Source organism: Salmo salar, chromosome ssa28 (genome assembly GCF_905237065.1).
Source record: "Salmo salar chromosome ssa28, Ssal_v3.1, whole genome shotgun sequence".
NCBI classification, from domain to species: Eukaryota; Metazoa; Chordata; class Actinopteri; order Salmoniformes; family Salmonidae; genus Salmo; species Salmo salar.
Genome location: NC_059469.1, coordinates 14,068,079 through 14,089,402, shown reverse-complemented (window position 1 = coordinate 14,089,402; position 21,324 = coordinate 14,068,079). Strand labels below are relative to the sequence as shown.

Sequence of the window (21,324 nt, the reverse complement as noted above, 5' to 3'; positions counted from 1 at the left end):
TGAAGCTATACAGCGTTCGTTCACAATTACATTGATTACAATGGTGTAAACAAGCTTCTATTTTGGGTTGATGGGGTAAGACGGTTGATAAGCGTATACGTTACATCTTTCATGAATCAATGTCATATATATATATATATATATATATGCTGCTCAAAAAAATAAAGGGAACACTTAAACAACACATCCTAGATCTGAATGAAAGAAATAATCTTATTAAATACTTTTTTCTTTACATAGTTGAATGTGCTGACAACAAAATCACACAAAAATAATCAATGGAAATCCAATTTATCAACCCATGAAGGTCTGGATTTGGAGTCACACTCAAAATTAAAGTGGAAAACCACACTACAGGCTGATCCAACTTTGATGTAATGTACTTAAAACAAGTCAAAATGAGGCTCAGTAGTGTGTGTGGCCTCCACGTGCCTGTATGACCTCCCTACAGTGCCTGGGCATGCTCCTGATGAGGTGGCGGATGGTCTCCTGAGGGATCTCCTCCCAGACCTGGACTAAAGCATCTGCCAACTCCTGGACAGTCTGTGGTGCAACGTGGCGTTGGTGGATGGAGCGAGACATGATGTCCCAGATGTGGTCAATTGGATTCAGGTCTGGGGAACGTGCGGGCCAGTCCATAGCATCAATGCCTTTCTCTTGCAGGAACTGCTGACACTCTCCAGCCACATGAGGTCTAGCATTGTCTTGCATTAGGAGGAACCCAGGGCCAACCGCACCAGCATATGGTCTCACAAGGGGTCTGAGGATCTCATCTCGGTATCTAATGGCAGTCAGGCTACCTCTGGCGAGCACATGGAGGGCTGTGCGGCCCCCCAAAGAAATGCCACCCCACACCATGACTGACCCACCGCCAAACTGGTCATGCTGGAGGATGTTGCAGGCAGCAGAACGTTCTCCACGGCGTCTCCAGACTCTGTCACGTGCTCAGTGTGAACCTGCTTTCATCTGTGAAGAGCACAGGGCGCCAGTGGCGAATTTGCCAATCTTGGTGTTCTCTGGCAAATGCCAAACGTCCTGCACGGTGTTGGGCTGTAAGCACAACCCCCACTTGTGGATGTCGGGCCCTCATACCACCCTCATGGAGTCTGTTTCTGACCGTTTGAGCAGACATGCACATTTGTGGCCTGCTGGAGGTCATTTTGCAGGGCTCTGGCAGTGCTCCTCCTTGCACAAAGGTGGAGGTAGCGGTCCTGCTGGTGGGTTGTTGCCCTCCTACGACCTCCTCCACGTCTCCTGATGTACTGGCCTGTCTCCTGGTAGCACCTCCATGCTCTGGACACTACGCTGACAGACACAGCAAACCTTCTTGCCACAGCTCACATTGATGTGCCATCATGGATGAGCTGCACTACCTGAGCCACTTGTGTGGGTTGTAGACTCCGTCTCATGCTACCACTAGAGTGAAAGCACCGCCAGCATTCAAAAGTGACCAAAACATCAGCCAGGAAGCATAGGAACTGAGAAGTGGTCTGTGGTCCCCACCTGCAGAACCACTCCTTTATTGGGGGTGTCTTGCAATTGCCTATAATTTCCACCTGTTGTCTATTCCATTTGCACAACAGCATGTGAAATGTATTGTCAATCAGTGTTGCTTCCTAAGTGGACAGTTTGATTTCACAGAAGTGTGATTGACTTGGAGTTACATTGTGTTGTTTAAGTGTTCCCTTTATTTTTTTGAGCAGTGTATATCATTTTACAGTCCACAAATTGGTAGTACCAATCCATATTGTCCCTTTAAATAAACACAGTAAAAATGCTTTAGGCCTACACATGATCATATTATGTAACGTGATCACATACTTTCAAAATCTCACCACTGTTTTGTGACTACGTAAATGAGTCACAATATTTAGTCAGTCTGCTGACGATTTCTTCACAGAAGTTGCAGCTGTACAGTCCTGTGTTCCGACTTTAGTCCTGCCGAGTGACTTGAGGGATGTAAACATTACCAATTTGCACACGTCAAATCATTCAGAATTATGCATACAACAAATGCCTTAGCATTCCATACGTTTAACTTGTAGCGAATACAAAGTACAGTCGGCACAAAACAACTTCATCTATAATTAGCTACAGTTGAAACCAGTTTAAAAGTTCCAGAGTACATCAGCTGACTGGCTGGAGATGGCTAGCAACTATTACAGCATCGTGGCATTTTGTTTATGCTAATTTGAAAGCTTCTCACTTATACTCGTCGGGAACGTTAATGTCAATTTCAAGTAGCTAGCTACAGCTTCCCAGTTATCTGTAGCCATCAAATTGTCACCTTCAAATAAATAATTGGTTAGGCAATGCATCTATTTTAACACGTTGAGAACAAAGATAGGGGTTGCTATATGGAAGAACGTACCGACAGTGTCAAAATCTAATGACTGCAGCTTTCTTCGTCAGCTGTCCAAATGGTTAGCATCAATGGGTATAACTTGATATTAAGAAACGCCCATACCAGAAAACACCCCGAATTGCGGTCTGCAATTACACCCTTCTAGGCTCAGCGGATTTGGAGAATTGTGACCAATACAATAGATAATCACATGGTGCAAAAAACCCTGTCCGAGGGTTGTCTCCCTTCCTCACACAGACAAAAAAATAATAATAGTTACTCCAGACAGCACAACTTAGACCACAGAGGCAGTGACTATAGTCATTGAAATGTCAGTTTATTTTACAACCCATTGCGACTGGGTAGCACTCATTTCTGCAATACAGAAAAAGAACACCGAAAAATACATTTAAATATACATGGATACAGACACTTTCCATACTGTAGACAGGAGGAAGGGGGTGGTGGTAGTATGAGTGATTGCGATTGTTTGGCATGTACATGCTGTCTAGGGGGTCAAGGCTAGAAGGGATCCAGTTTTTGTCAAATCCATATTCCTAACCTAATTCTCAGAACCTGCTGCGTATGTCCTAACCTGCTACGAAAAGTCAAATCTGATGTTAATTTGACAAAAGCTGCATCCCTTCTAGCCATGACCTGTCTGGGGGGGGGAGGGAATTATATCGAACAGACATTGAGGCCATGGTACCATTTCTTCCATTGCAAAGCAGAACACAGCACAGACTCGGAAAGCTGCTGCACATCGTCACTCAACTTTAATGCAGTTGGGATTCGATGTTTAAATGTGTTTTATAAAAATACAGAAAAATTCATAAAATGTATAATTCCTTGCGGATATGTTTCTAGGCAGACTTAGCTAGCATGTTTGAGAGAGTTCCCATACACTGCTAAGCAATGGAGTGTTTTAGGTGTCTGACACCAGGTTCGCTTCGGTGGTAAAGACAATGATTTTTTTCCTGGCCACGTAACCTGACTCGGACAAACTCTGGGCACTAACATGTAAGATTAGATAAAAGAGCGCAACATTTTTTAAATACACAGGACAGTGCGAAAGAGTCTGGTAGTCCAATCAACACTGTTCTCTATGAGGAGACCGCATTAAACATTTCAATGCACATCCAAGCTTTGAGAGAGAAGAAAATACAATCACTAAAATATTTGAAGCTTTGACCTGTGTTGTATTATTCAGTGGTGGGATGTTGTTACAAAGAGTTAACATACACATAGATAAATCCATTTGCCTCGTATTAACCAGTATGTATATTCTATTCTTTGTATTTTGGAGAATCTACAACAAAATTAACAACACATCGGGGCGTGTGGATAGAGCAGAAAGGACAAAGCGGACACTCGATCACTAACGCAGATAGATCGTGCCGCCTGCAACAGATACAGTGCTAGACTGGTGCAACTCAGAGGCAAGGTGAGCGACTACAGGACTGACTGAAACAGACTTCAAGCCTCACCAATCGGTTTGAACAACTGATAACAGGAGGAGCTGCAGTTGGCAGCGTATTAGGTTACCGTTCCTCTCAAAGTAGAGCGTGTTGGTGTGTACGTATGACACTTAACGGTAAGTGTCCCTTTGTATACAGTATCTGCGAGACAACATTCATGCCTGACAGACAGTTAATTCTCTGTCTACCACAGTAACTCACAGTAACTTAAAACAACTACAGTAGTACCCATCTGTGTGTATGCACTCCTGTACTGCAAAGTTTGATGTGTTTCTTACATATGAAAAGTTCTGTGGTTTGTGTTTGACTTGTCTATACAGTGCAGGGCAGTGGATGTCACATGCAATGGTTGATGATTGTACTGGACCTGAATCATCATATTGGAGGGGTGTGGCTTTTACTCTTTACCACATCTCAAAACTCTTAAGTCGCTTCCTCTCCCTCATCACTGATTGGTTAAACAGAGCTCATATTAAAAAGTACTTTTACCTTACAGATCAGTGATAAACATAAGGAGAGGGAGGAAGCCATTCAAGACTATCGAGACTTCCCAAATCTTTAAAACACAGCATGTCCCCTGTCCTCTCAACCCCTCCCCCTGTCGCCGTAGCTCTTCCCTCTCTCAAGTTACTGGAGCTCCTTCATTCTGTTGAGGGCCGAGCCGGCCTGAAACCATTCGATCTGTGTCTCGTTGAAGGTGTGGTTTAGCTGGAACTCATCTTTGGTGCCGTCACTGTGCTTCACTACTGTAGACAGGGGCTGGAGGGGCAGGGATACACCATTAGAGATTCAGACATGTGAACCATCTGGAAACAAAGTCCCAGACCCTAATCTGGAGGTGGGCTATTCTGATCGGACAGTCTCATTTAGACTATGATTAGTTCATAATAGGCTGGAACAAAAGCCTACAGATTGGTGTAAGTGCAACTCACCTTTCCTGGGGTGAAGGTTGCAAGTCCTTTGATGGAGATCTTGTCGTCTGGGCGGATCTTGTCGTAGTCAGCAGGGTTCTGGAAGGTCAGGGGCAGCATTCCCTGTTTCTTCAGATTCGTCTCTGCAGAGAGGAAAGAAAAAAAGGTTAGTTGGGTGGATGTTGAAAATGAAGTTGGCGAGGGAAGCAATGTAGATGCAATGTTCTGCTTACACAGAAACTGTCCCAGTTAGCCTGTACGCAAGTTACCGTGGATCCTGTACGCAAGTTACCGTGGATCCTGTACGCAAGTTACCGTGGATCCTGTACGCAAGTTACCGTGGATCCTGTACGCAAGTTACCGTGGATATAGGGCTGGGCGATATGGCCAAACATAACATGGTATTTAAAATGTTGGATGGTATTTGATTAATAAAAACGTTCTACATTTTCTTTGAGTAGTGCGTGACCCTAGGGTGTCAACACATATATTCCAAATTATTTCAATGGGTCTTTCTCCATTCTGATCGTTTTATACTGTTCAATTCAACAAAAATAATTTCCTGCATTTACATCAATTTCTGCACTCATTTGAGAATATCCACAATATGAAAAAAATAATATGAAAAAAGCCTCATTTAACCAAATGTTGCAATTGCGATTTAGATCAAAACACTTGGGTGAACTTTTGGAATCATGGTAATAGAATGTTTATTTTATAGTTAGAATATAAATAATAGTGGTCACTTTGAATACAGTGTTGTTTGACATAACAACGAAAGAAAATGCCGTCGACTAGTTATTGTGACAGGGTAGTAACCAAAGTGATGTTCAGTGTTTCCTAGGCGACCCCATAATCTTTGGCTACATTAAGTCTTTATTCATGTAGTCAACATATTCATGCTTCACCTATTCCTCTTTGATTTAGAAGATACTGTTGCACAAACATGTGGATTTAGGCCTCCACCAGCACTGGTATCAGGCTGTATTAGCTAGCTACGTTTGCTCTGACTCAGTACTTTTATTAGCTAGTTAGCGATTAGCATTAATGGCTAACACAATTTAGCTTAACTTGCTAAGAAAATACAAACTAGCCATTTGCAGATTTAAGAATCAAAACGAATATTGTAATTATAGAACGCTTGTGGATTTATATTAAGATCAAAGTGGAAACATCGTCGTCATCAACATTGTTGCATGTGCTGCATTGACCATTTAACAAACATTCAAATACCGTTACAGAAGGTATAGCAAAAACCCAAACCGGTCCGTGCATCAATACCGGTATATTGTAAAATACGGTATACCGCCCAGCCCTACGTGGATTTTGTAGTAAGTTACCGTGGATCCTGGCAAAGCTCTTGACAATGATGCATCTTCCTCCCAGGTGTCTGGGCTCCAGGGCTGCATGCTCTCTGCTGGATCCCTCACCGTAGTTGTCATCTCCCACAACCACCCACGACAGACCGTTGGCCTGGGAGAGGAGGAAGGTGAGGAGAGTAAAAAAAATAATAAGGGAAACCATTAAAATCCCTAATCAATTGCCGTTTCTTACAATGATGGCCAAATGTTTAAGGGAATGCCTAATAGATATCAATCCCTCTTAGAAAAATTTATAAAAAAAGGATTAAAAAAAGAGGGTCTGAATCTTAACGAGAGACTTTCAAAGGGAAATTTGAGCAAAAAGTACACTTGTTGATCTCAAGTGAGGATGTGGTTTGAGCTAGGGGTCAAGGGTCATTGTTCATCATCCGGGGCGCTTACCTTGTAATGGCGGGCGACGTCAGGCACACCGCCGTACTCTCCTGTCAGCTGGTTCTTGATCTTGTTGACGCCGTCGTTCTCGATGTTGACTGCTCCAATTAGCATGTTGTTGGAGATGTTGTCAAGGTGACCACGGAACTTGAGCCATGGACCAGCGGCGCTGATGTGGTCTGTGGTGCATTTCCCCTTCACCTGGAGAGAGAGCATGAATGGTGGAATGGGAAAAGGAGAAGAGTAAGGTTGACTGGAAAGGATCACATTTTAAAAAGGAGTCTTCAGTTACAGAATACATTTCTATCTGAACATTCTATAATGTCGCACCCTCCTGAACAGACCCCAGTTTGTCCTTTGACCCCTGACCTTGATGAGGATTTGCAGGTCCTCCAGGTCACCTCCGGCCCACTTGTCAAAGGGCTCCAGCAGCTGCAGCCGGGTGCTGGTGGGGCTGACGTCCACCCTCAGCTTTGAGCCACCCTCGGCAGGGGGGTGCTGGTAGGTATCCTGACCGGGGTCAAAGTCCAACTTGGGCAGCTCGTCTGCACTGGGGGGCTTCAGCTTGAACTTCTCTCCATTGGCAGCCGTAAGGTAATCAACCTCGGGGTTGAAATCCAGGGTTCCTGCGATGGCCAGGGCTGTGACGATCTGGAGGCGCAGAGGACAAGGGAGAGAGGCAAGGTGTGTGTGCGCAAGTGTATAATATTTCTATGCGAGTGAGAAAAGAGAAAGTCAGAAAATAAGGTGCATTTAGCATCCTAAAAGTACCTCAGGGGAGGCGACAAAGGCGTGTGTGGCTGGGTTGGCGTCATTCCTGGCGGTGAAGTTCCTGTTGTAAGATGTGACGATGGTGTTCTTCTCTCCCTTCTTCACATCACGCCTGAACAGAAACATCAACTTAACACCATCCCAAATGGCACCCTAATTCCCTATATAGTGCACTACTTTTGACCAAAGCACTATGGGCCATGGTCAAAAGCAGTGCACTACACAGGGAATAGGATGCTATTTGAAACACACCCAATATCTTAACACATTTAAGTCTAAATGAATAACAGAATGAACATGAATAGGGCTGTAGCAGTCATGAAATTTCGTCAGTTGGTTATTGTCATGCAAATTCTGCCGCTCTCACAGTAATTGATGTTAATTAACAAACACGTTTAGCATCTCCAGGCCGCCACACAAGCTGCTGATGCGGGTCTTTGCGCCTTTGGAACGAAATCATCACAATATATCCCTTTAGGACTATCCTAAACAAAAAAATAATAATATGAATATTGGGTGACTGAGTAATCTGTTCTACCAATATATTGGTAGAAATTTAAAAAAGTGTATTTTTCATTTTTAGACACATCCTATGCGTTTTAACCTAATCAACTATATGCACTGAGCTTGTCTTATGCTTTGAGTGCACTGTTTGATGAAATAATTAAAAAGGACATGAGGGAGTCCGACCGCAGTTGATTTGATTGTGCTGGGCGGGCTCAGACTTCCTGCGCAGTGTTAAATAAATCGAGACATCGAGTGACTGACGAGCACCCGTCGTCTCTCCCTCTCCTCCCTACTGCAGCGACCAGCACAGAACAGTGTTTACTGTGCTGTCCGTGTTACTGAACCTGCAAAATAATTACAGCCATTTCACAAAAGTTGTGTTACAGAATCCCCCATTTGTTTAACTTCATTAGGGTACTATTTTCACCTCCGGATGAAAAGCGTGCCCAAAGTAAACTGCCTGCTGCTCAGGAGCTAGGATATGCATATAATTGGTAGATTTGGATCGAAAACACTAAAAAGGTTCCAAAATGTTAAACAATGTCTGTGAGTATAACAGAACTGATATGGCAGGCGAAAACCTGAAAAATATCTATCCAAATTGCACTTCCTATGGCTTTCACTAGATGTCAACAGTCTTTAGAAATTGTTTCAGGCTTGTATTCTGAAAAATGAGGGAGTAAGACCACTTTGAATGAGTGGACCATTCAGTGTCCGAGGTTTTTCTATGTGCCCGACCGAGAGCTTCCTTGTTTTCCTTTTATATTGACGAAGCTTTTGTCCGGTTGAAATGTTATTGATTATTATGACTAAAACAAACTGAGGTTTGATTATAAACATCGTTTGACATGTTTCTACGAACTTTACAGATACTTTGTTGTGATTGCCTTTGAGCCTGTGGATTACTGAACAAAACTGAGGTTTTTGGATATAAAGAGGGACTTTATCAAACATTTATTGAGTAAATGGGAGTCTTGTGAGTGCAACCATGTGAAGATCAAAGGTAAGTTATTCATTTTATCACCATTTCTGACTTGTGTAACTCGTCTACTTGGCTGGTAACTGTTTGTAATGATTTGTCTGCTGTGCACTGTTCTCAGATAATCGCATGGTATGCTTTTGCTGTAAAGCCTTTTTGAAATCTGACACAGTGGTTGGATTAACAAGAAGTTCATCTTTAAACCGATGTATAACACTTGTATGTTGTATGAATTTTTATGAGCATTTCTGTTTTTGAATTTGGCGCTCTGCAATTTCACTGGATGTTGGCCAGGTGGGACGGTAGCCTCCCACACCCCCTAGAGAGGTTAAGAAAAACATTCCCGCAACCCTTCCTCTCGTATGCGTCGCAAAATGGATGCAGAGGACATGACAAAAACTTGAACGGGGGAACGTTTACTGCTTGCTCAGGAGGTAAAAGGGAAGTAAGATGTGTGGAATAAATTTCACTAGTTGTGGAAAATACTGGCGATCAAGAAAAAAGGAGCAAGCGCTGTGTGCATGTGTACCAAACAAGTGCTGTTAGATTACAATATAATTTGTCTGATGGTTTGGAACAATGTAAACACTAAATAAATAAGTGTACCAGACTTGTTTTGGGGGGGGGATGCAGACCTTTATTACAGCAAAGACTAAAAACAGTCGCATGCATTCGTGAATGACATGGAATGGTTTATTTATTGTTTACGCAAAATATTCATAGTTAGCTTTGTTATTTTAAAAACTAAAACGCTTGATTGCATTTAAAATCATGAATGACTTATGCTGTGTAATGACATGAACGACTGAATGATTGCTTGATTACAGTAGCTTATAAGTATTGAAGTTATGGTATTAAGTCTAAACAGGACGCACTCTTAGGCCTACAGCTCGATGGTGGTTAAGGCTGCTATACTAAGCCTACTAATGTCAATGACAGTTATGATCATTATAATAACAATAAGACCAAGAAATGGGTCATTATTATAAATATTATTTGAGACAATTTCAAACAGTGTAAACACAAAATAAACAAGTAATACGCTAATGAAACAACGTGTAAAGCCTTTATTACAGAATAGCAAAGATTAAAAAACACCCAAATTTGTTTATCTATGGTTACTTGAGGCTCATGGAATCAGTAGGCTATTAACCTCTTGGGTAGGGGGCAGTATTTTGAATTTTGGATGAATGAGGTGCCCAATGTAAACTGCCTGTTACTCAGGCCCAGAAGCTAGGATATGCATATGCATGGTAGTATTGGATAGAAAACACTAAAGTTTCCAAAACTGTTAAAAAATAATGTCTGTGAGTATAACAGAACTGATATGGCAGGCAAAAACCTGATGAAAATCCATCCAGGAAGTGGGATATTTTTGATGTGTGTACTTTTCTATTGAATGCCTATACAGTATCTAAATGGTTAGGACCCAGATTGCAGTTCCTATGGCTTCCACTATATGTCAGTCTTTAGACAGAGTTTCAGGCTTGTATTCTGAAAAATGAGGAAGAATGAGACCATTTTGTAAGTGGCATGCAGAATGAAGCAGAGCTCATTTGCGCTCGTGACAGATTGCGCGCCATTCATTGCTTTTCCCTTTCTATTGAATACACTATTGTCCGGTTGAAATATTATTGATTATTTAGACAATGGACAATCTGAGGATTAATTATAAACATCGTTTGACATGTTTTGATGAACTTTACCGGTACTATTAGGATGTATTCGTCTGCATGTCGTGACCGCCTTTGAGCCAGTGTATTACTGAACAAAAACGCGGCAACAAAAGATTTTGGGACATGGAGGGACTTTATCGAACAAAACAAACATTTGTGTAACAGGGACTCTTGTGACTGCAACCATATGAAGATCAAAGGTAAGTGATTAATTTTATCGCCATTTCTGACTTACGCGACTCCTCTACTTGGCTTGAAAATGTTTGTATGCTTTTGTAAGCGGGGCGCTGTCCTCAGATAATCACATGGAATGCTTTTGCCGTAAAGCCTTTTTGAAATCTGACACAGCGGCTGGATTAACAAGAAGTTAAATCTTTAAGCCGATGTATAACACTAGTATTTTTATGAATGTTTAATTTGACTATTTCTGTATTTTGAATTTGGCGCTCTGCAATTTCACCGGATGTTGGCCAGGTGGGACGCTAGCCCATAAGAAGTTTAAACAAACACTCAAACAGGCAACACAAGCAGGATCCGGCACGTGTGAGAGAGATATTAAGCCAGGCACATTTAACAGTTAGTTTGTTGATTATGGACCTAATTAAGTTAGGGTTTTCTCACTATTCTTAAAGCAATGGCTGTTCTCGTCTCCAGGGTTCGTACAGTCAGTGGCAAGTCAAATTCATGGACTTTCAAGTACTTGTTCAAGCACTAATATTTAAAGGACCATCAATCTGTAAGTTCCTATTATGCAATTGTTTCTAGTCGCAAACAGATGGCAGTATATCGCCACAACCTCATGAAAAAAAAAAGACTTACAAGTTCTACTCAACACGTTTCATTACTTATTTACTACATGAGTGGTAAGTCAGGACTGAGGATGTTGACTGATTTCCTTATATGAACTGTAACTCAGTAAAATCGTTTAAATTGTTGCGTTAATATTTTTGCTCAGTGTACATATTAAATTGTCTTAATATTTAAAATATGACATGAAAGTGATAGTGTATAAGGCCCGTAGTTGACTCAAATGTTGCATTCTATACCCATTTGAAAAGAAACAAGTTATGAATGTGTTTGATAAAGATTAGACTCTCTCGGGAGCCTATTTAGAATTTTAGGGACTCCAAGTTTGGGGACCCCTGAACTACTAACCTACCTCCCTGCTTGCTTCAACGCTTCCTCGCTCGATCTCCTTCATTGGAACCTGACTCACCACAGTCGGGCTCACTACTCTCTATAAAACATTTAAAAAAGGTATTTGGGTATGACAACTTATAGTAGCCCACCTTTTAATTATAGCTAGCTTAAATTTCAGTCAACTGCTCCTGCTGAGGTCAGGCGCCGTGTAAGGTTAGCTTCTAACTTCCTAGTAGCCAGCAAGTTATAGCTAGCTACCTGGCTAATAGCCGGAGCCCTTGAGCTACCTAGACATCAGACTGAAATATCAACGACTATTTACTAGTTGTAAATTCTCCGAAAGTCAGGCAGGGGGTTTGTTTGGGGGATGTCTTGACACGGAAGGAGTTGATGGATGTTCAAAAAAAAAAAAGTTGACTGTCAGCGGAGTCTCTCTGCCACTGTAGGTCTGGGCTGAGGTAGTTTGTGTCCTCTCTGCCTGTGTCGTGGGCGGAGTTTTCCTCCACTACGTCCCTGGTTGAGTCTGGTAAAACCCCTCCATAAACATCAATATCCCGCCAGGCAGGGTTGAATCTACATTTGCCCGGCATTTTAGCTATTGATGTGACGTTCGGCATCACCTAAGTCAGTTAGTTCTGTACCTGCCTTGCTGAGTGGCAGTGTGGGTAGAAACACCTGAGGAAATCAAACTCTGTCGTCTGCCTAAAAGTTGATTCACGAGACCAATACATTCCTAATATTTTTCAGAACATATTCGATCATTTTCTGTTTTAATTTTAAAAGCACTTCATGTACCTACTTCAGAAAATTTCAGATTTTTAAGGCCTTCCAGTACTTGAATTTCACTTTAAGCACCTTGTGTAAACCATGCTGTCTTCTAACTCCACTGCTGCCTCCGCATTGGTTCTCACCACCAATATGCTGGGTAACATTGCTATTATGCACATAGCAACATGGTCTAGGAAAAGGTGCCAATTCAAAAGCACACTGATGTTTCAGAACCGTGGACAGCGAACACTAACGCGGGAGAAAGCGCTTCGTTATAGTGTTGCACCATTGTTGTTATATAATAACCATATACAACTTCAGTAGCACGTCTTAGAGATGGACCGTGCCATCCCCATGGCCTCCACAATGGATTAGTCCACTCAAAGGCGTGTAATCAGACAAGTGTCTTGTACACCATTTATTGCTTTTTGCGTGACTAAAGAAATCTTTGTCGACCAAAAGCCTATCGACTAAATGGGGTCAGCCCTATATCCATTAATTTATTTTAGGCAGGTCTAAAGATACATTTTCTTTGAATCATAATGCATTTCAGAAGAACAGAATGTGTGTTGGCCTACTGCATGTTATCTGGCTATGCACCAGGTCATAGGATTGTTCATTTAGCAGACAAGATATGCTTATAAATTCTGTGCCATTATTTTATAGTAAGAAGAATATAATTGAACTTAGCTGAATAAAATAAAAAGGATATTTTTCCCCCATTCAGGAGCATACACATAAGTGGCTATGTTGAGTGTAAAAATGATCATTAGAAAAGAATGATACAAACCTTAGAAATCAAAAGATGCAGTGTATTCGGAAAGTATTCAGACCCTTTGACTTTTTCCACTGTTAATTTACAGACTTATTCTAAAATGGATTAAATTGTCACCCCCCCCCCAAAAAACTGAAATATTACATTTAGATAAGTATTCAGACCCTTTACCAAGTACTTTGTTGAAGCACTTTTGGCAGCGATTACAGCCTCGACTCTTCTTGGGTATGACGCTACAAGCTTGGCACACCTGTATTTGGGGAGTTTCTCCCATTCTTCTCTGCAGATCCTCTCAAGCTCTGTCAGGTTGGATGGGGAGAGCCACTGCACAGCTATGTTCACATCTCTCCAGAGATGTTCGATGGGGTTCAAGTCCGGGCTCTGGCTGGGCCACTCAAGGACATTGAGACTTGTCCCGAAGCCACTCCTGCGATGTCTTAGCTGTGTGCTTAGGGTTGTTGTCCTGTTGGAAGGTGAACCTTCGCCCCAGTCTGATGTCCTGACCAGGTTGTAATCAGGCGTCCCTGTGCTTTGCGCCGTTCTTCTTTACCTCGATCCTGACTAGTCTCCCAGTCCCTGCCACTGAAAGAAATCCCCACAGCATGATGCTGCCACCACCATGTTTCACCAGAGGGATGGTATTGGCCAGGTAATGAGCGCCAGCTTTCCTCCAGACGTGACGCTTGGCATTCAGGACAAAGAATTAAATCTTGGTTTCATTAGACCGGAGAATCTTGTTTCTCATGGTCAGAGTCCTTTAGGTGCCATTTGGCAAACTCCAAGCGGGCTGTCATGTGCCTTTTACTGAGGTGGCTTCCATCTGACCACTCTACCATAAAGGCCTGATTAGTGGAGTGCTGCTAAGAGGGGAGAACCTAACAGAAGGACAACCATCTCAACAGAGGAACTCTGAAGCTCTGTCAGAGTGACCAAGGCCCTTCTCCCCCCCCCCCAATTGCTCAGTTTGGCTGGGCGGACAGCTCTAGGAAGAGTCTTGGTGGTTCCAAACTTCTTCCATCTAAGAATGATGGAGGCCACTGTTCTTGGGGACCTTCAATGCAGCAGAATTTTTTTTTGGTACCCTTCCCCAGATCTGTGCCTCGAGACAATCCTGTCTCAGAGCTCTACGGACAATTCCTTCGACCTCATGGCTTGGTTTTTGCTCTGACATGCACTGTCAACTGTGGGACCTTAGACAGGTGTGTGCCTTTCCAAATCATGTCCAATCAATTGAATTTACCACAGGTGGACTCCAATCAAGTTGTTGTAGAAACATCAAGGATGATCAATGGATAAAGGATGCACCGGAGCTCAATGTCAAGTCTCATAGCAAAGGGTCTGAATACTTATGTAAATAGGCACTTTTTTTAAAATAAATTTGCTAACATTTCTAAAAAAATAGATGTCGCCTGGTCATTATGGCATATTGATGAGGAATTGGTTTTATTTAATCAATTTTAGAATAAGGCTGTAATGTAACATGTGGAAAAAGTCAAGGGGTCTGAATACTTTCCGAATGTATTCTACGGGCCGCATGATGCGGCTACAGGCTATTGACTTGAGAAAGTTGCAAAGAAAAGAAAAGAAAGCTGCCGCTCTTTACCTTGCCTCAGGCTGCACACGCCGCTTCCTCATATTTTCACCCATCAGACTATTATCCATTTAATCTAGTCTTTACTAATACGTTAAATTAGTTTTGATTTAGAATGGCCCATTATTAAATGAGCAAGACAACAACAAAAAGACGTCATCTGTATACACTTGAATAGCGAAGACGCCACTTTCCTGCAGGTATGTTTTTCACTCTGTTGGATAGGCTACTTGAGTAATTTCGCTGCACGACAGGTGAAATTTCACCCAAACCTGTTCCTGCAGATACCCAGTGCTTAATTTGGGAAAGTGAACAGTAACACATTTTCACAACGAAACATTTGATTAAACTATTGACAGCCCCTCTCTCCGCACACTAGAGAAAGGAATGAAGGAATAGAGATTAACTCACTGTGGTGAGATTCTGTAGCTAAAAGGTATTGTGTCAGCCTATTTTTTTTTATATACATGTTTTCCTGTCATGTATATTATGCAGTAAGCCATGTATTGTATAAAGACACAATCATTATTTTAATTCAGTTTTTTGGGGGGTGGGGGCTTGGGCTGAAATATAGGCCTATGCATAAGCTCTAATATGCATATGGCTGTTTTGAATGAATCACCACCTTAGAAAAACGCTGTCCATTTCATTTTGTTAGGCATTGAAACATCCACAACTGTTTCCCACTCAGTTTCAACCTGTTGAACTTTGCTTCAAATTGATCAATCACAGTGAAGTGAGTTTTAAAAGTGTATACTGTTTTGATGCGATTAGCTATTATATTTGCATTGATGTCAGAGTGGTTTGAAGGACAGTAGAGCCCTGAGTACCAGGCCATTAGCAACCTGATGATCGTACTACTAATGCATGTCCAGAGTGCATAACAGGAGATTACCATGACTCAACAGTCACATCGAATTTTACTGCGGTCATGACTCATGACTGCCAGTAATACGATCACCCCAACAGCTCTTAACATAAATGAGTAAGTCAACTAATTATTACCTGTCCCACTGTCCAATGCAGGGTCCACAGGCGTTGGCCAGGACCATTCCACCAACATCACCAAGGATCTTGGACTACAGAACATACAGCTTCAAATTAGGAGCAGCTAGTAGAAGTAGTTCCTGCTGAAGATATCAACATCCAAGGCTCCAATTACAAATTGGCTACATATGATGCCCTTAAGACTAGAGCAGAGCTGTGTCAAAGTTATCATCCTTGATTCTTAGGAGGATGTCAACAATATTTTATCCCATTACCCTGATTTTCTAGGAGAGTGACCAGCACCCAAGACATCCCTGATCATATCCCCTTCCCCTATACTAGACATCTGCCCGTGCCCATTGACTCACATATCCATCTCGCTCGATTGTGGCGCGGATCTGTTCAGACCCGGGGGTGATGGTGAACGCAGCCTTGCACTTCAGACCTTTGTCCAGGGCCTGTTTGGCCACGGAGGCAGAGCGGCCCATGTCCTCATAACTGGAGTTGGTGCAGCTGCCAATCAGACCTGAGGGGAGGGGACAGAGAGCTTAAGGAGCCACCTGCTGCATGTCTACTTTCTCAATAGAAAATCTATAGATCAGTATATAAGGCCAAAGCCAGATGTATAGTTAATAATATAGTAATAGCACAAAAATAGCTCTAAACAGAGACATGGCTGTGAGAGCCAGTGGCCAGCTGTGAGGTCAAAAGGAACTGAAGGCTGCACTAACCCACTTTGACCTCCAGGGGCCAGCCATTTTTCACTGCCGTGGCCCCAATGTCTGCCATGGGGTGGGCCAGGTCAGGGGTGAAGGGCCCGTTGATGTGGGGCTTCAGCTAGGAGGGACAGAAAAGTAGCATGGTTAGGTTGGGTGTGTGGGGGGGGGGGGGTGAGAGAGAGAAAGAGCAGGGGAGGGCACTCACCTCATCTAGGTTGATCTCGACCATTGAGTCATACTCACAGCCCGCGTCAGGAACCAGCAGGTCAGCGTAATCGTCAGCCAGGGCAGCAATGTCTGAGATGATAGGGAGGGCAACGGGTCAGATAAATGGATCAAACATATCTTTAAAAAGAAATGACAACCCTTTCAGGGGAGCGTCCAAAATGGCACCCTATTCCCCTTATAGTGTATTACATAGGGAATAGGATGCCATTTGGGAGGCATTCCCAGGACTTCCACAAACATATTCAGCATATAACCTGACATCATTGCATATCTCACACATAGACTTGTTTGACGACATGAACTGACTGACCTCCACGGCCAGTCTTCTCCAGGTAGGTCTTCATGCGGTGGTTGTAGGGGAACACAGAGGTAGTGGCTCCAATCTCAGCCCCCATGTTGCAGATAGTGGCCATTCCTAAAACCCACAATGGTCTGTAGGTTACTATAGGCATTTCTACAACACAAAATTAGTGTGGCTTGATAGTAAACACTTGATTATGTATGGTGTGAGGAGCACAAAAAAAACAGAAGTACAGTATATTAGACCAGAGATCAGCTGGTCACCATCCTAGATAGATTATGAACTGTCTTATTGACTACATAACCCCTATGAAGTGTGCAGTAGAGTGCAGAGGTAACCAAGTCCTCCCTCTGACCTGTGCAGGAGATGGAGTCCACCCCAGGTCCGTGGTACTCCACAATGGCTCCAGTACCTCCCTTCACGGTCAAAATCCCAGCAACCTTAAGGATCACGTCCTTGGGGGATGTCCATCCTGACAGCTTGCCTGTCAGCTTCACCCCAATAACCTGCCGTTGGAGAACATGGTTAAGTGAGGTTTATGTAGTATCAGTTGTAGAAACACATACCACTGTAGTATATTACTGGGACTTCAGGAAAAAGGTTTGTGTTAAATATAAACTGGGAGTCACACTTACATTGGGACACTTGAGCTCCCAGGGGATGCCAGCCATGACATCAACAGCATCAGCCCCTCCCACTCCAATGCAGATGGAGCCCAGTCCGCCACCATTGGGTGTGTGAGAGTCTGTGCCAATCAGCAACACCCCTGGGTAGGCATAGTTCTCCAGGATGATCTGAAATGATGCAATATGGTAGTCAAATATGGTACTTCATTATAAAATGTGCAATATCTTGTTAACATAACATTAACATGTAATGGAATTCTGGACATGCATTCATAAACATTGTATTGGAATGTAATTCTAGACTCCCAAGTGAATGCATTACCATAAATCAACACTAGGAAAAATAGTGCCTTACAGTGTAATTTCAGATTAGCCTTGTTACTGTACCTGATGGATTATGCCAGAGCCTGGTTTCCAGAAGCCCACTCCATATTTAGCTCCAGCACTGGCCAGGAAGTTATACACCTCCGCATTAATATCCTAAGGACCAAGAGAAAAGGACATTATTATTACCGGTACTCTATTCCCTAGTCCTGCATCCATCCCCCAGGACTGATGATTTTACATTTTAGTCATTGAGCAGACGCTCTTATCCAGTGCGACTTACATGAACAATTAGGGTTAAGCGCACCACAACGTCACCCACCTTGCAATCTAAGCGGAGTCAGTCAGTATTTTGAAGCCATTTAACCATAAAATGGTTCAAACCTGGACTTTTTATTTTATGAGGCATGTCTTACCTTACTTCAAAATAGCCTAGTCAAATTCTGGCCATAGGACTGTTGAGGGAATTATTTTATAAACCCTTCCTCATATCATTGAAACCAGTAGGCCATGTCGCTCAATCAACTTTCATTGTCCAGCAGCCAGACACAATCCTAGTTGCAGCTTAATATCTTCCCTCTTTCTAAAGGATATTGTCATTTGCCACATTTTCCACTAATTGCATTTTGGAAGAGTCACACATATAGCCTACTGCCTTATGCACGTATACTGTGAAGAGTTAACAGTTTATCAACATATTAAGCTAAAAATTCTGATCTGTTGCACCAGCCCAACTGCTTTTAAAACAGTTTTTTTTTTAATAAATTTGTGATCTATCGTCCCACAACTGTTCCAGATTCTGTTTGGAATATTTATTTATCATACAGAACGACAAGCTGACCAATAGAAAAGGTATATTTTTGTACTATGGGGGATAGTAGATTGACATAGGCTAGTGCTTTTGCTATACGTTACTCATCTTGTTGACTGAGGAAAAGTAAATGTGGACAGTTCTAACTTATTCAATGTGTGCCTCGACATTAGATAAGAATGACACACACCTGTGCCCAACCTTTCCCCAATGTGTGGATCTTCACTTGTAGCCTACTTCAGAGCTGCGAGGCATGTGATAAGGACCAGATGACGTGATGGACATTGGCCAATAAGAATTGAGATATGAGAGAGCCATATGAGGGAGGTGCTTAGAAGTACAGCGATTGGCAGTCGGGAGATTATTATACTCAGCCACTTTTGCCGCAAGGCATGGATTTTTTTTAGGGGGCATTACGGCCACACAAGGGGGGAGACGGCCATCGCTGTCGCCCGGAAAATCGAGGCCTGTCCCTGACCTCTCACCTTTGCCCTTGCCAGGTCCTTGGCTCCTCCAATCTGGGCCTCGATCAGATGATCACAGTGGATGGTGGAGGGCACGGCCACCTGGGGCAGGCCACTGCTGATGAACTGCAGCATGGCCATCTGGGCTGTGGCGTCCTGCATGGCCACGCGGTCCGGCCGCAGACGCAGGTACGTACGGCCCCTGGCAATGTCCTGCCCCACAGGGTCATCCAGATGGCCGTAGACAATCTTTTCTGAGAGGGTGAGGGGACGGTTGAGTCTGAAAGGGAGGGCAGAGAGTGTGCAGAGTTACTGTAAAGGGATACAAGTAGCTCTAATTGTACAGCTGACACTGAACATAAAGCATGCGTTACAGTCCCATCATAGCCAACTTCAATTTCTTGCGTAGGCAAAGTCAGAAACAGAATGGCACCACACTAGAACAGGCCTGCCACCCATCTCACTGAAACAGGCACATGTTCTAGTGTAAACAGGCACATGTTCTAGTGTAAACAGGCACATGTTCTAGTGTAAACAGGCACATGTTCTAGTGTAAACAGGCACATGTTCTAGTGTAAACAGGCACATGTTCTAGTGTAAACAGAGGGGCATACAGACCTCTTGCGCACAATGTTGACATTCTCATTGAGCTTCTCATAGTTGATGTAGTTGCTGGGCTCAAAGCGGCTCATTGACACTTTGGCCTTGGCATTGAAGGCTGCAGACACGTGCAGGCGCCGCACACCCTGGCCCAGGGCAAGCTGGGGACAGAGATAATAATAATTTAAAAAAGTGAACATCTAAATAATTTGGGCCCTTAAATAAGTCTTTGGTTGCTGTACTGTAGCCCATGAGTAAACAACTTGGATGAAAAAGTGTGCCTGCACCTGCAAGGAAATAAGAAATAAACCATAAAAAAGGGTGGGTTTATTACACAAAGTTATGCACAAGTGTGTGTATAGAGAGAAGTATGTGGGTGGGAGTTGCCAATAAAACCTTACATTTTCTTGTTGAGCACATGAAGACTCATTCTAGCTCAAGGTGAAACAACTCTTCCTGTGCCTCTAGGTGGGAGCAGTGGAATTGTATGGCTTTAAGGCCTTTCATTTTATGGAACCAGATGAGATCATATAATAGGAACAATGTGGGGTAAACAAGCATTCGAATATGTATGCATGTGTCTTCCAGCATGCCAACGTCAAATAAAGACACAGTTATCGGGAAAATTCTAATGTTTAGTCACTAATCAGCACTAAATGAGTCCTTCAATTAAATTCCCTGAACCCAGGCATACAACTGACAGCGACAACAGCTGAGACATACAGCAATAAACAGGTATTGTTGTCTTTCCGTGTCACCAAAGAGGTGCTGTCACTAAAAGGTATGGGGAGGAAACCAGATCTATGATCAAAACAGCTCTAGATATAAGATAAAAAAAACAAAAAAAAACACCTTAGCATAACGCAAATAAATCCATTTTGATTTGAGATTTTAAAAAACAAATATTTAAAAAAAGACCAGAAAGTCAAGAATCGTATGACAAACTGCTTTCTAGTGACAGCACTCTCTCCGGACACTAGTCTAACCGTGTTTTCACTGGACATGCTGCATCGTGCTTGCCAGCGCCTTGTGCGGTTGCTATGCGCACTAACCTTGCGTTAACCTTGCGACCAACAAACGTGTCCTCGGTTAAAATGACATATAGAGCGCAATGACATCGTACATTAGGGCACCTTCATCTAATTTTCAACATTACAAATGGCTTTAAAAAGCCATATTTGTGCGGAAATGACAAACTTGAGTTCATGACGAAGCTTTGACTCAGGACAAGATGACCTGGGTAGTCGGCAAGACTGATCGTATTCTCTTAGACAAACATCTTATATAGACATCAGGTCCACATCCACTTGTATTTGAAGGTGAACTCTCACACATCGATGGTACGTAAATGCGACAAAATGTGTGGAAAAACTGCCACTTACCTGGAGCCGGGCAACCGTAAGACAGTATGTCGCCATTTTGTTCACTGACAAAGATGTGTCGAGCAAAGGTGACGTCAGGTTTTGTAGCCCTCAACGTCGCGTGTCTTTGCAGAAAAATAGAACGCACGTGTAAAGTTGTATTAGAAATATAGCTTTTCTGTGTCCTACTCTAATTTTGAATTCAGAAA

The 21,324-nt window shown here is 42.8% G+C and overlaps 1 protein-coding gene across 1 annotated transcript; it reads right to left on the bottom strand.

The window, feature by feature from the left end:
• Positions 1-2,660: 2,660 nt before the first annotated feature.
• Positions 2,661-21,241, bottom strand: LOC106589533 (aconitate hydratase, mitochondrial). Its single transcript, XM_014179633.2, has 17 exons — positions 21,137-21,241; positions 19,773-19,915; positions 19,176-19,434; positions 17,943-18,035; positions 17,565-17,723; positions 17,285-17,435; positions 16,939-17,043; positions 16,606-16,697; positions 16,413-16,518; positions 16,050-16,207; positions 15,700-15,773; positions 7,259-7,370; positions 6,857-7,138; positions 6,497-6,688; positions 6,074-6,206; positions 4,755-4,876; positions 2,661-4,581 (listed from the first exon to the last, which is right to left on the bottom strand). Exons 1-17 carry the CDS (start codon positions 21,170-21,172, stop codon positions 4,450-4,452), a joined length of 2,349 nt encoding a protein of 782 aa, XP_014035108.1. The 5' UTR covers positions 21,173-21,241; the 3' UTR covers positions 2,661-4,449.
• Positions 21,242-21,324: the final 83 nt, after the last annotated feature.

What these genes read in the sequence shown, in the direction of transcription:
- LOC106589533 (XM_014179633.2), bottom strand. Translation starts at nt 21,172, where the DNA reads ATGGCGACATACTGTCTTACGGTTGCCCGGCTCCAG. An exon ending in GGGAGCTCAAGTGTCCCAAT is followed by an intron (nt 17,436 to 17,564) that starts GTAAGTGTGACT and finishes CTCCAACGGCAG; the next exon opens with GTTATTGGGGTGAAGCTGAC. An exon ending in CAATCGAGCGAGATGGATAT is followed by an intron (nt 15,774 to 16,049) that starts GTGAGTCAATGG and finishes TATGTTCTGTAG; the next exon opens with TCCAAGATCCTTGGTGATGT.